The sequence below is a fragment of the Thamnophis elegans genome, chromosome 2 (genome assembly GCF_009769535.1).
Source record: "Thamnophis elegans isolate rThaEle1 chromosome 2, rThaEle1.pri, whole genome shotgun sequence".
NCBI lineage: Eukaryota > Metazoa > Chordata > Lepidosauria > Squamata > Colubridae > Thamnophis > Thamnophis elegans.
The window spans coordinates 115,692,173-115,711,184 of record NC_045542.1 but is presented as its reverse complement, the minus strand read 5'-3'; the positions used below and the strand labels follow the sequence as shown (position 1 = coordinate 115,711,184).

The window sequence follows — 19,012 nt, the reverse complement described above, 5'->3', positions numbered from 1 at the left end:
GCTTCCTGTGTAAGGCAATTCAAATATAAAATATATCATTATATTTTGCTACTATGTTACAAAGGCCAGTAGCTGTTACTTGCTGAAGAGGGAAAGACCAGGAATAATTAAAGATCTGCAAGAATTACATCAAATCACTAGAACTCGACAGCAGATACGTCAATTACAAGATTTGTTTTAGTTACTTCAACGAATAGAGTGTCTCAAGCAAATCATTCTACAAAAAGGCCATTGTTGTACCACAGGTGTATTTTTAAAAAAGACGGGGGTTACAAACAATTTTATGAAGAAAGCAACTATCGACTGTATTCCTTTCTGAAGTTATAATATTGCAAGTCACCAGGGGACTCTGCAGCAGATGGCAACACACATATATAGTGTGTCTGAAAAAAGAAGTGTCCGAAAAAAATGCTTTTCCTACAGTTTTGGGTCAACATCAACATTTTCTGAACTAGACATTAAGGTACATCTTATTTTACTTTAAATACTGCAAAATAAAGCAGCAAGGAGGGGAAAGGTGATGTTCAACAAAGCAGGATTAACACTAAATGTGTGTAATTTGGGCCTGTTGATGTAGAGACCAGATTACAACTGTTCTAGTTAAGTGGGCCTTGCTGTATCGTATAGAAAGCTTTCCAGGAGGATTCTTTAAAGCACTACAGCCAGATGTGTGACAGCAAAGAAACAATATGGGGCAAATTAACTCACAAAGGAAAACTAGGCAGTAGCCATAATGCCAGTGTCAGCGGAAGTGTTCTATTGTTTCATCAAAATCACTTAGAATTTAGTGCTTTAGCATCCCATGTTTCTCCTTAAAATTGGGAAGCTAAAATTGGGACGCTATGGAATAGATACTGCAGGCTTGGCACCAATCTGAGTTGCTTGAGAGTCAGCAAGGATTACCCTGATCTCTGCCAGCCACAAAAAAGGATTAGACACTCTGCAATCTATCAGAAGATGGATCAGCCTCAATTCCCAAGTTGCTAGCCCCAAAATAAGCTTCCATCACTATACCATACAAAGTCATTTTTCATGAGAAATCCTGTTTACAGTTTTTTGACAGCAACAGGACAAAAATATCATCCAGGCACTGAGTTACAAAATAGCTCTCAGAAAGGAATGAAAGCAGTGCAAAGTGCTCGCCAACTTTTGCTGCTTATTTGTTACTATAGCGTCCTTCTTGGCCAATTGTTATTTTAAATAAACCACCACTTGAACATCAATGAAAAAGGCATGATAGTTTTGGCCAACAAAGAGCACATGTCAATCAATGAAGAGTCCCTAACACATGAGCAACGACATGCATGCAAGATAGATGTACCGTATTTTTCTGAGTATAATAAGCTTTTTCTCTCAAAAAAGAGGTTGAAAATCTGGGTGCATCTTATACACCAAATACAGCATTTTTTGCTTCCTGAAACCCCGCCCCTTTCACCAAAATGACCGTGCATAGCCTTTAGGAAGCTTTTAGAGAGCTCCTGGGGGCTGGGGAGGGCAGAAATGAGCAAAAAACGGGCACTTTTTTGCTCAATTTCCCCCCCCCCAGGAGCACTCTATAAGCTTCCTAAAGGCTATCCATACCGCCCCTATTTTTCAAAAAATAGGCCATTTTTTGCTCGTTTTTGCCCCCCCCCCCCAGCACTCTGCAAACCCCTAAAGACTATTCATGCCTTTTTATGGGAAAAATGGGCCAATTTTTGCAAAAAAAACAGGCCACTTTGGGGAGGTTGGCAGAATGAAAAAACTTGTTTTTATTTGCCTCTTCAAAATCTTGGTGCATCTTATACTCCGAAAAATACAGTAACTCATAGCTATGAAAAAGATAAGCTTTGGTTAGAAAACATGGCAAGGAGCAAACAGATAAGACACATTTTTCTGAAACTGATACCTCAGTAGCTGGATATGTATGGGATTCCTATTCTAACCCCATGTGCCCCTCTGCTGATAGACTTTACTTGTTGGACATCGAAAAGTGGAATTAAATGTAACAGTAGTAGCAATAGTAAGAAGGTGGAGGTGCTTATAGTGCCGCTCTAAGTTCATGCCATTTAGGAAAGAAACACCAACCACAAAGCCAGAGTCTGACACCAAATAGATGGAAAGTCCTACCTACAAGGAAGTGTCAAGATGCAACACAAATGCAAAAAACAACACAACATGCATATTTTCTGTGAGTTTAACTGGATATGCAGGTGGACTTAGAAAGAGAGATGAAGGGAGAAGATAAAGACACAATGAGACTCCCCATTCATCTGGCTGCCAACAAGCACAATGGTAAAAGAATATAAACATTGAATGAATGACAACAGGAATTTCTTAGAGGAAATGACTGAATATAGCAGCATGTAACAGACTGACGTTAGTGAGGAATGGAATGGAATCCTGCTGTTTAGATGGCGGCAAGCCAGCACCCCTCTTGAAGCAGAGGCAAACTTCCTGCTAATATGAAGTGTCAGCATCATTTTTAATCTCCCCTATCAAGCTGCAGAGAGAAATAGCCTCCCAAAAGTTCTGCAAACAAACGTAGAAATATTTGGTCTTCTGATATGGCAGACAATCAATAAACTCCTGTGATAAAAAGGAAACTAGCGAGTGAGTATGTGTACACAGCCAAATCTCAAAAGGACAGGCATAAAACAAAATTCATATCCAGTACTTGGATCAGAATGTATCCTAGAACAATTGGATAGTTATGTGTAAAGGTGGTTATTACAGCTGCATAGGATTTTGTATTCAAAGGATGCATCACATTTGGGTGAGAATTCTTCAACCCAACAAATCTTCTCACAGAGAAAGGTATGGCTACTTCAAACAATTGTACATAGATGCTACACTCATACCTATACCCCAAAGCACCTGTATGTCTTTGAACAGGAAGCACTGCATATCCCTATTAATGATTTCCAACATGACTTTGACATTTATTCAGGATTTCCCTTTTCATTTTGTTAAGGTTGCCCACCAGTTGCAGGGAAGAAGAGTCTTGATGGTCAGATTCAGACCCAGACACAACAGAGCTTTGATCAAATGTAAAATGTTCCCTAGCTCAGCCTCTCCTTCTATCGTATTTTTTTCTGTTTGCAATGGAGAAAGACCATTTTAGTGTCTTATGAACAGTTTTTGATATTTAGGGCAAATACACTCCAACATATTCTCTTAGAAGTTTTTCATCTTAAAGCTTTTTCTTAAAAGGAAAATATACTAAAGCAGTTGATCATGTTTATTAATATGATCTGTTTAAATCCTAGATAGAAGTGTCGTTCCTACTAAATCAGAATTTTTTTTAGTGATATGTCATTTAAAATAAAGATAATAATCTAATTATAAGAGATTCCTTTTTTTGTCCTGCCAATAAGACAATGTTGGCAACTCCATGCGTAATATTTTCTTGGCAATGCTATGAAGTGGCTTGTCCCTGTCTTCTCCCAACTTCATCATTTATTCATCAATCCTTGAGTTTCAAGGGCTTTCCTATTTAAATACTATGCAGAGTGGAGCATGCTTAGCTCCTGCTGCTACCTGCTGATGCTGGAGCCATGTATTAACAAAACAATTATGGCAAATTTTCTATGCTTTTTGTTAATAGCCAATAAATGTTCACCAATGCTATATGAATGTTTCTCCAAGTGCTGGTCAGCTATGATCTATCAAGTGCCAAAGGTAGTTCTTGCTTTCAAAGCTGAAGTCCAACATAAAAGTAATTCAAGAGTGTTAGAATCCCACCAACCCCTTATAGCAGACTTCCAGGGGAAGCAATGACAGACTAAGGTGCTTTCACTTTTAGTGGAACCAATGATCACGGTGGAAAATGAAGCCCATGAAGGAATTGTCTCCTTGAATCCCTCTCTGTATGTAGGAGAGGGCTTGGGATCACCGAGTGTCCTTACAAATGCTGCCACGAAGGACTGTAAAGTACCAGTCTCTGGCGTGTTTTAGACCTTTGGTAGTTGGAGCTTTGCCCAATCCACAATTCATTTTTAAATGCCTCCAAATGAGAGAGAGAGAAAAGTTGTGTTCTAGCCACATCCATGCCTTCATCTTCATTCCTCCATAGCAGTACATAATTGTCATGCACCATGAGGACAATAGAGGTTCCCTATGAAAATTGCTACTAAAACTGATTACTATCAAAAAATTCATAAAACCATAGAATTGGAAAATGCCATTTAGGGGATCAAGTCAAATTTGCTGTCCAGTTTTGGAAGCCAAAACAAAGCATTTCCAACAGATGTGCCTGTCTGAACAAATTCAGTGACTCTGGGTAATAGGTTTCATTGTCAAGTTGCTCTTATTATTAAGGGTTTTTTTCTAGCATTCTATCATAATCTATCTTCTTTTAACATAACTTAATTCAAGTCTCCTGAACCCTCAAATGTTAGATAATAAATCGTATCCTTCTATGAGATATCTTTCCAGGTATTTGGACAGTGGTTTCATTTCCTTTCCCTCTCTCTTTTTAAAATATTAAACATATCACCAATAGAGATGCTCTTTTAGGGAGATAGGCAGTTTAGAAATATGAAATATAAATTGTCTTAGTTTATAGTTGCCAGTTATTGCCTCATTACTTTTTTTCCAAATCTATGCAAGTTTTTCTGTATCATGGTATCCAAAATGAGACATGGTCTTCAAGGTAGAACCTGACCAAAGCAGAATAAAGTGGAAACATTATTTCTTATTATTGTATTTCTGTTGGTGCAGCCAAAATTAGCATTTTTTGCAGCCATATTAAACTAGTGGTTGATATTCAGTTTATTACTCCAATAACTTTTGCCATGTAATAGTACAAACTTAGGTATTCCCAATCCTATATCTACACTTTTGGTTTTTATCTCTTAAGTGAGCTCTGCATTTGGCTTGGTTAAATTATGTTCTTGCTTTCTGTTCATTTCTATAACTCATCAATATTGTTTTGATTTTGATTTTCTGCATTCTAGGATACTAGCCAGTTTGCTCAAATTTATATAATCCACAAATCTGATATGTATTCCACCCACTTCTTTAACAATTCATTAACGGAACCTTGAGCAATAAAAGACCCAGAACTGAACTTTAGGATACACCAGTCAATATTTCTCCCCAAACCGATGAGAAATCATTGAGTAAAATAGCCTTGTCTTTGGGAATGAATTTCAAAACTAGCTGTATATCTTTTACATTTTCATCCTCCAGTTCAACCTTTACACAGTTCGCCATCAACATGTTATAGGGTACATTGTCAAATACTTCAAGATATATTACGTCTACAGCATTCTATTCTATATATTCTATTAAAGAAATTACCATTATAGTCTATAATGTAATTTTCCCCTTTACTATCTGTATCAGGGATTCTCAGTGAAAAGAAAGAGGTTATGATCTGTAACTTTATTACTACATGGTAGTTATATCTATATTGAAATTTTCCACAACATCATGTTCAACACAGACCATCACTTCAATTATTGCAATAAGTGCAAGCTTTGGAATGTATCCCTTAAGAGTCTCACAATGTAGTGACATATCATCAGAAGAAAAATTTGTATTCTGTCTGAGCTATAGGAAGACTTACTGTATAAAATATGCCTCACCTTGGGTATGAGTTTGCATATCTCGGGCTAGCTCCATTGGCAGAACAGAATTAACCAGAGCAGAAATAATAGCAGCATCCAAATTGCACATGGCTCCAAAACATTTCAGAAGCAGCAGGCGTAATGGAACTCTGTGCTCCTTAAGAAGAAAATTGTTTTTAATTAACAAAATACCCAACTATAAATAATGCATGTTTCTTTTACTTGCTATTCAGAAAGTGAAGTATTCCAGATGCACCTCAGAAAATAATTATTCTATGCGGACTGCAATAATTTCAGCAAGCAAATTATTTTATTTATTTAAAACATTTATACTGAGTGGCCGCTCATCTTAATACCAAACTCCAGATAACTCCCAATCAACAATTGAAACAACATAAAAATCATATTAAACGATTAAAATGGCAAACGTTAAAAAAAAAACATCTGGCATTAAGTCAGGCTCCTGACATGCCGCCCCCCCAATGCTATCCCAGTACTTTGGGGGTAAGGTCAGATCTTCAGTACTTTTCAGAAGGCTAGAAGGAGAGAGGCTTGCCAGCTTCAGTGGGAATAATGTTCTGCCACCAGAAAAGGCCTGCTTCCTAGGGAGATGTCCTTAGGACACGGGTGTCAAACCCGCTGTGTCATGTGCCGTTTCTCAACATTTTCTCCCTTCGGGAACCTGGGGTGGGGGTGGCCTATGTGTGACACATCCGGCTTGCGTGCCAACAGTTTGACACCCCTGCCTTGCTAAAATGTACTCCTGCAGAAAACCTGGACTATGCCAATATAGGGCTTTAAAAGTGATAACACTTTGAACTGCACTCTGAAGTAAATCGTAGTGCCAGTGCATCTCACACAATAGAGGTATGCTGCCTCATTCTAGACCGGATGAAGATTCTGGATGGTCTCCAAAGGCAGCCCCATGTAGAACCCTCTGCAGTAATCTAAATGGGAGATGATCAAGCCATGAGTGACCCTGAGTCAGGTCTCCCAGTCCAGCAAAGGGTGCAATTGGCATACCAGACAAATCTGTGCCAAATCCATATGGGATGACTATTCAGAACATCAGAAATTGTCAAGATGCCAATATTTTATCACTGCATGTTTTGGCCTATTTTTTAAATTTATTTTTTGCTCCCTAGAGAAAGATGAAGTGCTTCTAAGAATCATGTCACAGTTAACCTGCCTTACACTGGCTTTCATGAATTTTCTAGTATTACTCTAGTATTCCTTCTAGTTACATCTTAGCTTATATTCCAATCTTTTACTCAAAATACCCCAAGTCACAATTATCAATCATTCCTAAATGTTGTTCTTTCTTATGCAAACTCAGTGGAGAAGCCGGCAGGGAAGATTGCAAGCAGAGGGGAAGGAGGATTTGATGGGCTTGGTGGGCTTCCGGAATGAACCTCAAACCTTCTGGATTTTTGAAGGCAAGAAAGATTTTTTAGGCTAAAAAGCCTAGGAAGGCTGGAGAACGGCATCATTCTCACAATCGCTTGGAAGGCCCCTTCTCCAAATTATGTGATTTTTGAGAAGGACCCTTCCAATGATTGTGAGAATCGGGCTGGCTTGTCAAAGGATGTGAAGTGGCCTTGATAGAACGCTGTAGAAAAAGGCAAAAGATAAGTGGACCTAAGTGTGATGGGGTGAAGAGACAGAGCCCTCTCTCCAGTGCTCTGTTAAATGCCCTGCACAATCACTTAACTACCCCAACTGGTTTATGATTGATGAGCAAAATGGTCATGAGCCCATCTCACTTAATGACAGCTTCCCTCAATGAAAAAGATTCCAGTCCCAATTGTAGTTGCAGGTTGAGGACCACCTGTATACCCTAATTTTCAACGCAATGCCCAGATGTGTCCCAATTAACCAAGAAATGGGAACAACCTGCTAATGTGCCCATTAGGCACCAGTGGAGATCTTTCCAATGACAGTAAGCCTGCTACTTCTCTTCCTCAATGCTGCTTTTAAAAAGTAGGGAAGCTACATTTAGCTTTCAAATTGCTAGGAGGGACTTTGTTATCCATAACTTCTACTTTTTGGGGAAAACAAAACTGTCAAGGCTAGGACAATCAGGAAGTCCAAGCAGTTTAAAATGAACATAAAGGTTTATTGCAAGCTCATGGTCTCTACAAGAATCTGAACTACTAACAGTCAAAGCAAATTGGCAGATAAGAGTCAAAGGAATTCAAGGTGGGCTGGACTTAGATCTCTTGTGGGCGTGAAGGGACTTAAGTCTGATGGCGTGTTTGACCCCTCTCTCGGGCTCAGCCTGGTCATCTCGTACAAAAATGCATATTCCCCCAAATGTTATTGTTATTTCCACCCACATTTTTCCCAATGTAGAGAATCCAAAGCAAACTTTGAGAATATTCTATTATTTTAGTGTGCTGACATCAGATTTCCTAATTTGGCCACCGCTCTTATACTTGGGCCACTGGTTCCTACTTTAACGTAGGGCTGCCATGCCTGCTATTTTTACTAATTAGTAGGACTGATTGGAGATATACCTAAAATAAGGGAACCTAGAGATAGTGTGCGGGTGGAAGAAGAGCATTATTATAGCAATGCTGTGTTACTGCTATGTTCAAATTTATTAAGGAAAAATTAAACTATTCAATATTCGGTCAAACTTATATGCCCGAAATGCAATGTCATACCATCTGGTAATATGTCACAAGAGATAATACTGATTCAAACTCATTCCTCCTGCACATCTTCTTGCATACTTCTGGATCTGCATCTGTCTGTAAAAATGAATGGGGAAAAAAATTAACAATCAGAATAGAGACACAAAGACAGAGTTATTCCCTAAATCTAGACTATTTCCAATGTTGGTAGTACTAAAACTGTATGTGCATTAAAACAGATTTTGCCACAAGAATGTTTCTTTCTCTGCCTCCTTCCCTTCGTCTCTTAGATAACACTTCTATTTTATATACATTCTTACAGGAAGAAATATCTAAGAGCTTTTGCAATAAACTCATAAAAAACTTACTTGAAAAAGAGCCAAACCCAGACAAAAGATGAATGTTATTATTCACTTGGAGAGGATTAAAAATTGTCTAATGAGCTCGACAATTACTGGAACATTTATTCTGACTACACCTGAGATGAGTTAGCCCAAGAGGCAACAGCATAATATTTAGGATCTCATCTAACTTGACTAAAACATTAGGAATGGTATATTATCTTAGCTAGAAGGTAACATTTATTGTTCCATTTGAGAATTTTAATCATTTGGTTGGCACCCAAAATTTGAGCTTCTCTTGATTCCAGGGGCCTCTATTCTGTGAATTGCCCATCCAGGCATTAAGCGATCTTATCACTCACTTTCCATTTGTAATAATCAAAGTGCTGAGCAAATAAACTTTATAAAAAGCCTGTCTCTGCCAAAGCAACGAATTACCAGAATCTGAAGCAATTCTTCCAAATAACAGCAAATGACATTTTCATCTTCATAGAGGGCCCAACTGCGCTGTTGGGCATCATCTTTGTGCCGAGCCAGATCTGTAAATATCACCTTCAGTCTCTCTTCATCATGACAAATCTGGCCAGAAGGCAAACCTGAACAGAGATCCTGCAAGAAAAAGAAATAATGCACCATCTTAACAGGAAGTACTACTGCAGATGCTGCAGTTTTCAAATACTTTTCAAATAGTTGTTAATGTCTGACATATGTTTTATACCAGGGCTGTCAAATTCCTGGTCCGCGGGCCGGATGCGTCATGTGCTGGCCACGCCCAGTTTAGGGGGGGGAAGTCCCGATATGTCACATGATGCTGCTGTGACAACGTGAGTTTGAGACCCCTGTCTAGCAATAAGGTGCATCATTTTTTTTCTTTATGGAAGCAAATTTCTTTCGAACAACATGTAGATTTCTGGACTTACAGGTTTTCTAAAATACTTACGTCAATAACTTTATATAGAAACCCTAAATTTGCCTCTCTGAAGTATGGCCCATTGCTATGGTTGCTAGGAGAAACAAGAGTTTATGAATTTCTATCCTTGCAATACAGGTAGTCTTCCAATTATGACCATTTGTTCAGTGACTATTTAAAGTTATAATGGTATTGAATGGACTTACGACTTGGTCCCTGAAGTTCTGGCCTTTACAGCACCTCCCCTCTTCCCCACTTTGCTCACTCTCAGCCAACAGCATCTTCCTTCCCTGGGGCCTCTGTGTGATCATATGCACGCACCCTGAACCTTCTCTTCTTGGCAACACCATGCCCTCTTTTCCCAGCCCAATTCTCTTTCCCAGCCTCCCCATGCTTGTATTGGTGCATTATTTCCCCAGCCTTCCTGTTCACAAGCTTCTAAAACAATTACCATATTTTTGGAATATAAGACGCACTAAGATTTTGAAGAGGCAAATTAAAAAAAAGTTTTTGCACTCTGCAGGCCTCCCAAAACGGCCTGTTTTTCACAAAAATGGGTCCAAGTTCCCCCCCCACAAAAAAGGGGGCATGATAGCCTTTAGGAGGCTTGTGGAGTGTTCCTGGGGGGGGGGGGCAAAAACTAGCAAAAACTGGTACATTTTTCACAAAAACAGGCTCTTTTTTGTCAAAAAAGGACATGTATAGCCTTTAGGAAGCTTATAGAGTGGTCCTGGGGCTTGAAGGGGGCAAAATTGAGCAACAATCAGCCCATTTTTTGCCCTCCCCAGCCCCTATGAGCACTCTGAAAGCCTCCTAAAGGCTATGCATGGCCATTGTGGTGAAGGGGGCAGGGTTTGGGAGGCAAAAAATACTATATTCAGTGTATAAGACACACCCAGATTTTCAGCCTCTTTTTTGAGGGAAAAAGGTGCGTCTTATACTCCGAAAAATACAGTATCTATGTTTGTTAGGCTATAGGACAATCTATAAGGATTGTGAGAATAGACTGCTGGACCTGAAGGGCCAGGGGCCCAATGTAGCAAGGCACTTCTTTTTTTCTTAAGGTCTTAATCTGCAGGAGAGCTTAATGTATCTTCCAATAGAAGTTTGCTAGTTCCTTAAACAAAGGAAGATATTTTTTAAAGCTAATCAGAATTATCTGATTTATTATTCCCTAGAAATTCAGCAAAGCAATAATAATTATACAATTATGAATTAAAGAGATCACAAATTCCTTCTGAACTAGAGCCAGAGAAGAAAAAAAGACAATTCTTCACCACAGAGCACATTTGGTAGCATCAATTGCGCCACTGAGAAGCTTTTGTCTTACATATTACCTCTGATAGAAAAAGGCAGAAGCAGGCTTCTAGAAAAGAACCTAACACAGTAATCGCTAATCATTTTGTCCTTGCGTGCCAAAATTGCAGGCGTTCCCCCCCCCCACACGATGCACCCTGCCCCCCCATGCATGCGCACACCTCCCCTGTGCTCCCCCTGTGAATACGTGTGACACCCCCCCGCAACCCGTTTTGGGCCTAGCTGGCCTCCCTGAGGCATCCTGAAAGCAAAAATGGGGTGCAGGCGAGGCGTGCTCCCCACTTCCTCGCATGCACGCGCATCTCCGGCATGCACAGCAGAAACCCAAAAATCAGCTGGCAGGCAGGAGGTGCGCACACACATGTGCGGTGGAGCTGGGCACAGTTATGACAATAACGAAAAAGTAACTTTATGACCAATTCGAGACCTTCACAGGTTTGTAAAACAAAGGAAACCTATAAGCAAGATTATAAACCCAATCACAGATTCACTTAGTGACTGCTTCCCTTAACAACTAAGTTGTCAGTCACAATTGTGGTTGTTAAATTGTCTGGTGCGAAAGATCAAGTCCATACATGAAGTTTCAATTAAACTGATTTATTGCTAAAGTCTCATCTAATGATAAACATTTGGTTAGAGTTACTGTAGATAACGGACAATGCCACTCAAGAGGTTTTGCACTTAATTCATTTGTGGCCATGCAAAAATTCTAGGCGGATCCCTCTTTTCACTCCACCCTCAGGTTCTGCCAATCTTTCTCCTACATGAACAAATATTATCTCCTGTAATCAGCATTCTGTTTTGGAGTTTCTTCATATGAAAGTTATTACTGTATTAGAGAAGCAATAACCTTATATTGTGATTTGGCATTATACTTCACACAGCAGCTATTATCTTTCTCTCCTTATGTTTGGTTTTTAATAAGTTTAATATTTGGAGGTGCAGAGGGATAATGTTTTGCATTCCAATCACCTTGCAAAAATACTTTGCATTTGCCTTCTGAGAATACTTAATGATCAATTAAATCTTTTCTTGAATTACCTAGTTGAGATGATATTTCAGGCAGAACCAACTCAAATGAAAAAAATAGTAAAATAAAATACAATACCTGCTTTAAAACATCCCCCTTCTCTCCCTTCTAGCCACCCCTTTCATATTTTTTTACTTATTTGCATCCCACCTTTATTATTTTTAAAAATAGGTGGCAAACATATCCAACCGTCTTTTTCCTGCTATTTTTGGAGGGTTTACAAAGATTTCAAATACTTTCTTTTAAAAAAAATCTGCAAATATGCTAATTTAGAACAGGAGATCAGAATTGCATCTTGAGCTGCAAAAAGCTGCACCAAATCCACTTGGATTACTGTATGATAATGATGACTACTATTACCACCGTATGGACCTTGCCTTTCTGCACAATATAACAATCAAAGTAGTTGATCTTTTTTCTCATCGCTCACAGTTATCACTGGAGGCTGAATGAGGTTAATAACACTTACAGAATACAACAAGAAATATCATAGTGTCCTGAAAACAAAAGTGCCTATTCTACTCAGATTCCTGGAAACAGAAAGCAAATAGGTTTAACAATTAGTTGAATAATTACAGGAGTGTCAAATTCAAGGCCCGGGGACCGGATCTTGCCTGCAGGGTGCATAGATCTGGCCCGCCGCCCTGGAAACAGCGAAGGACCAGCCCGCGGTGCCTCTGTCAGCAAAAACGGAGCTTGTGAGGACCACCTGCAACCCACCCAAGATCCATTTTCACTGGCAGAGTGCTCAGGCCACCACAGGCGCCCCCAACACGAGTGAGGTCAAGCTGGCCATGCCTACCCTGGTCACACTCACCCCAGCCTCCCAAGCCCCCCAAGGTCAAACACAATTCTGGTGCAGCCCTCAATGAAATCAGATTTGATACCCCTGAGTTATTACATACAAAAGCACTTTCCTTGAAGATCTGTACAGTGAAAATATCAGCATAAAATACCTTTTTGCACAGTAATTCCGGTAAGAAAGATAGCAATTCAAAAACCTTAAAACTGATAGGCTTTTGCACCTACAGCTATATTTATAACACGACTAATCGAATGAATTAACAATTACAGAAGAATTGTGAACCCATTATTAAATTCTTGTGATTAGATCATCCTGGAATCTCTTTTTCCCAAGTTTGGATATTTCTTGTTTTCCCATAAAGCTTGAAACACCAGACTGATTTTTCTCAGTTTGCACAATGTGATAACATTGTGCCTAAAAATCTAACCTGATAAAGGTGCAAACATTATGCTGGGTTTTTTAAATAGGTTTACAGATAATAATAACCCTTTCCTCCCATCACTCTAGTCATTTTAATATGCAAAGTAAACAAGACACTGTTATCTCTATATTTCTTCCTACCTTCTCCATTTGTTAGAAAAGAGACATTATACTTCAGATGCTGAACTGGATCAGGGCTGGCATTACTTAAAAGAAGTTAGTAGTTTTGCTTCTTGATTACAAATAATGCCTCATGTTTTTGGGGGGGAGGAAGTGCTATGTATGCCACCTTGAGTTCCTGATAGAAATCTGTGATAAAAACAGATAAACAGCTGTCTCCTATGCATTTTAACCCCATCCTAATAAAAATATGATCTTTTAGCAGAAAGAGCAAGACATTCTTGCTGTTTTCCATAAATGTCTTGGAAACCATCACCTGAAGACTAAATCCTTACTCTAATAAGGAACAAGTCATAGGTTATGGTTCTTAATGGCTCTGTTTATGATGGGTAGAAGGTGTATCTCTGACTGACTTGTAATTAATCCTGCTAGCCTTTTTGCCTCTTTTTTTTTGAGAATCAGAATAATAAAGGTGAGTTTGACTTCTGGTGATTTCATGGACATATCCTGGTAACTTTCTTGAAAATAACATGGAGGTGTTTCCCAATCTAGCACACAAATCTGGGATTTGCTGTTGTTCTGTGAATGCTGTTAGTTCTGCCATCCTATTAAGTCCAAGCCTAGTTAGTTTTTAAACTAATGTTAATGTTAATCTGTTAACATTACAGTATACTGATAGCAGCAATGGAAGAAGCCAGTCCATTATCCTACATTATATTGCTGAAATGAAAAAAAAAACAAACCTTGGTATTCAATATAACCAATTTAGGGATGTTTTTGCACAGAAGGGCAGTTAGTTCCATTTAATTCCAATCCTCAAATAATTGCTGGCCTAATAATTCTTTTCTAAAAATCAGACTTTTTTTGCCAATTGTTGCACTATACTTTGAATAATGGATTCCAAAACATAAGATATTCTGCAACCTTGAAATCAGCCTACTTTTGATTTACTAGGAAAAACCCCCGCTGCTTTCAGTCTTAATAATCATATTGGATTATTTCCTTTAACATCCTCTTCCCCATTTACTATTATTCCAAGTATTAAATTAAGCCTGATTTATAAATAAAAACATATGCCAAATACTTCGACTTTGTCAAAACCTTGATTTTTATAATCAACCTTCACATGGCTTGCTGAAGAGACCCAAATAGAATTTTACAACATGAAGATTCAATCTAATAGCATTTAAAGTATCCATATTCACTTTTTATGCTAGAATGATGTTTTATTTATACATTCATCTATATAAAACACTTACACATAGCTAAGGAATGATGGCCAGATGTTAGTTTTACAAACTGCCATGTAGCAATTTTTCAGCCAAAGCAATTTACCATACTTTTAAATAACAGTCGATCACTGACATATTTGCTGCAGGAATTGAATTTATTTCTCCAGCTCCATCAATTTATATGCATTAGGAAAAATGAATGATAAGCTAACTGCAGGATTCATTGTGAAGGACTGCTAGATGAGTCTGCTTCTCAGATGTTTGTTCCAAAAAGAATGATTATTTGGGCACTGCCACCAAATAATAATAATGTGCCAATTTGCTTATAACCTCACTAATACTATCACAAAAAGTTTTGATTTCATGTAAGGGAAGGATTATCTTCATGGCCAATTTCTGATGATTTGCTGTGACAAGTTTTCAAAATAATTTTGTGCCATATGAAATACATTTGATTCAATTCCAAAACATCATCCCAGAGTTGTTTTGGTTTTTTAAAAAAATGATTTTCAGGAGTTCTCTTAATAGAAGAATTTTATATATTATCAGAGAGATTCTTTCACTTTTAGCTTTATATATTAATACCTTTCCACAAGATCTGAAGGGCTCTTCCCTCAGGCATTGGGTCAAAAGTACAGAAACTTCCAATCAAACATAAAATCTATCCACAGCATTTAGTATCAGATCCCAAATGTCCTCCAGAAAAGCTCCATTTTCATCTCCTTCTGTAAGGAGACTAAAATTGAAGCCCAAAGCGTTTCCCAAAAGGGGCAATTGCAGAGAGTCTGCCTGACTACAGAGAAACAATACTTCCGAGCTTCAGCCCCCGGACTTCCCCCAAATGGGGCATGACTATAATTCTTCACATACTTTTTAGCTTTTCAAGACATCCTGTGGTATTTAATATAAGAACCTTGTGTTGTGTTTGCAGATATTCCTCCAACTTTAAATTAAGCAAATATCTACCACTTTTAAACCCTAATCATAAAAATGAAAGAGTCAGTTGTGGACTCACAAAGTAGATTATGTAATTGGGATGTTTTAATTTCTCACTATCAGTTAGCTTCCTTTGATGAAATTTCTAGGAGGAAAATTATAGTTTCTTTCTCTGCCACTTCTACATTGCTGGAATTCCTGGGGAACAGAATAGATATGTCAGAACAGGAAAAACATATGGTTTAAAGATGCACTGAAAATGCTTCCTCTCTATATGAAGCCCAAGAGATTATAAAAGCCAATATTCTCCAGGAGTATGGCAGAAAGTACAATCTTACACATCCCTGCAAGTAATTCTAGGAATGTAAGAAACAATATTTGAAAACTGTCTGCCAGCAGCAATACTTAAAAAGTAGGAAAACTAGGATATTTTAAAAGAAACATGTTGTGCTTTTAAAATCAACCTTAAATCTTTTTTTAATATGTATGAACCTTAAGTGGTCATCAAACATTCAGCATCAAAATTAGTTAGAGTATGGTTCTGATGATGATTATTTAGAGGGAATTAAAGATGAAGTTGAATGTAATAACTGCATTTATAATTAATTAATAAAATAAAATCTGGAATAACATTATAAATAAGGTTCATTGCTTTGTAATTTTAGAAAGGAGGAGGTATAAATTCAAGTCCCACCTTACCTATGAAAGCCAGCTAGATGGCTTTGGGCCTGTCACTCTCTCTCAGCCCAATCCACCTCAAAGGATTGTTGTTATGGAGAAAAAAGGAGGGAGGTGTGCTGGATATGTTTGTTGCCTTGAGTTAATTGTAAAAATAATAAAGTTGGGATACAAGCAAACAACCAAGCAAACTAAAATAGACTTTACAACATTTGAAAGATCTGTTTTGGTTTTTTTTTTGTAATAATGAGTTACCTAGAGAAAATATTTTAATAACTACTACTATTACTACTACTACTACTACTTGAATGTAGCATAGATTGATTATAAGAAGGCATTTGACTCTCTGCCATATGATTGGATAATCACATGCCTAGAAATAACAGGAGTCAGTAGATATGGAATCTAATGGGCATATTCCAGTCATTCAATACACAGCTGGAATAGTGTGCTGGATTCAAGCTGAACTAAAAGACAGGGATAGGTAGAACACAGAAATAATGACAATGAATCATGCCCTTCATCCACACAGCAAGGTTGACAGACTCTACTTACCAAGAAACATGGGTGCACGTGGAATGTTGCAAGTATATCAGATGGTTGAAGAAGAAAAAAGAGCATTGGAAAAATATCTGAAGGAGGATAATGAAGAAGATGTACTGAAACTAGTATACCAGGAAAGCCTCCTGAGTATTGGAGAGACCAATACTGGCCTACAATAAAGACCAAATGAAGAATAGAAAGGAAACATGGGAAGAAAAAGCATTATAAAGCCAATACATTAGAAAAATAGCAGGAGAAGCAAATGATAACAAGACCCCGTAATGGCTAATAGCAGGAAAGTTGAAAAGAGACAGAAGGGCTGCACAAGACCAAGTCATAAGAACAAATGCACACAAAGCCAGAATTGAGAAGTCAGCAACAGATGGCAAGTGCTGCCTATACCAAGATTGCACTACAAATAAGGGCAGGATAAAGTAGGAACAATGGTGCATTGGAAGATCTGCAAGAAACACCATTTGCAAGAACTGGTGGGACCACACAATAGAAAAGGAAAAGCTAAATTGCTCTGTGACTTTAGACTTCAAACAGACACACCCCTGCCACACAAGACTTAATAACTGTCTATAAGAATAACAAAAAAGTCTGGATAGAAGACTGGAGAAGGTAACAAAATAAAGCAACCTGCAAATAGAAATAGAACTGTGGGAAAAGAAAGCAAAGGTAGTACCAATAGTAATAGGCAGATTGCCTTGGGTGCAATCCCAAAACAACTTGAACACCATTGGCATTGACAAATTCACCACCAATCAATTACAAACGGTAGCTTTACTAGAAACATTTTGCATTCTGTGACAATACCTCTAACACCATCAAACATTCACATCTGCTTATCCCAGGTGCTTGGAAAGGAGTCAATAGGTGGACAAAAATGCCAAATCCAGTGTGAACATCTGGCTGACAAACCATAATAACAGGTAAAACCAAGATCTGTCTTCAGCAATTTTGGGTATGACATTTTTCATTTGGAGGGGAAAACAATACACTGGAAACAATCCATCTTATTTACTCCCCCTGAAAATATGATTATTTAGGGAACGTTCTCTCTTTTCATTTTCAGTACTAACAGATGGAATGCTTCTTCCATTGTGCCAAGTTGGCTGTATTCCTGCAGAAGTTTTTCTACATGTTTTTCTCGATCTTCTTCCACATCATTCCAGAAGGCTAAGGACTATTTTAAATACGAGCATCCATTTACAACTATTTAGGAAGGTACATACAACAACTGGAGTCACTTCCAACAAGAGGAATTAAGAATGGGCACCATATAATTTACTTCTTTCTCCCTCTCTGCTGACACCACATTACCAATGTGTATGATTAAAGTAAGAAAAAGTGTCTTTATTTCATTCCAACCTCAAGCCTGTAGCACAGTTTAACAGTGCCAAAACAGATAGACAGAGACTTAATTTACTGAGCTTCTCTCTAAGGTCATTTCTTTGAAAATTTTATGCAAACAGGACGGAGTAATTACAGGATCTTTCTCATCTACCTCTGGAATTACAACTATTATTGAGTAGCAGAACAATGTTGCAAATGCTTCAGAGGTGGTATTCAGCAGGTTCTGACCAGTTCTGGAGAACCGATAGTTTTGAGTAGTTCGGAGAACCAGTAAATACCACCTCTGACTGATCCCGTCCCCATCTATTCCCTGCCTCCCAAGTCCCAGCTGATCAAGAGGAAATGGGGATTTTGTAGTAACCTTCCTCTGGAGTGGGGTGGGATTGGAAATTTTACAGTATTCTTCCCACCCCACGCCACGTCCATGCCACGCCCACTGTGCCACACCACGCCAACCAAGCCACACCCACAGAACCGGTAATATAATTTTTTGAATCCCACCACTGAAATGCTTACAGAAAGCAGCAAAATGTGAAAGAATGTGACCCTCCTTCCCTGCTACCTTACTATGCTTTCTTGATTTTCAAGCCTTTCTACCATCTTTGGGGCTAGCAATCAAACTTTTCCTCAGATTTATTGGGCAATAATCACTCTTGGTTCATTGCAATCCTATATCTATGACTTACAAATACATACAGTTCTCTCCCCACCTCCACTTCCTTGAACGACAAAGTATCTGCAGGTAAGAGAAGTTCAATTGGGTATTAATGATTACTAAGCCCAAATGTTTATAGCTTCTGTTTCAAATGTAGCAGCCCTGACAACTATCCTTGTTTAGAGTGGCAACCTGTAACAGGTACCTCTTAACATGTTACTTGTTCAGTTCCAGGTCTGTTTGTTTTCCTTCCAAACAGGCAGTGATGCTCAAAAGCATTCTAGCAGGAATATTTCATGTGCACAGAATACAGGACGGGGCATAACCTTTTCCTAGGGGGTCACAGCAAGATCGACAGCAGTTTACAACTTCCGCGACACCTCATTTTAAAGCCCATAAAAAACTGAATTGAATGAGCTATTAAATGTTAAATTTGCTTTAAGAATGGCTGGAAAATTCGATTCGGAAGAACAAAGGA

At 38.4% G+C, this 19,012-nt stretch overlaps 1 protein-coding gene across 1 annotated transcript in view; it reads right to left on the bottom strand.

Moving 5' to 3' along the window:
• Positions 1-19,012, bottom strand: part of NCKIPSD (NCK interacting protein with SH3 domain) — a 116,116-nt gene that overhangs the window by 14,393 nt on the left and 82,711 nt on the right. Inside the window, exons 6-8 of the mRNA XM_032211309.1 lie at positions 8,968-9,138; positions 8,219-8,305; positions 5,571-5,709 (exon numbers count right to left, since the gene is read on the bottom strand). Of these exons, the coding sequence (XP_032067200.1) occupies positions 5,571-5,709; positions 8,219-8,305; positions 8,968-9,138 (397 nt within the window). The remainder of the gene's footprint in view (positions 1-5,570; positions 5,710-8,218; positions 8,306-8,967; positions 9,139-19,012) is intronic.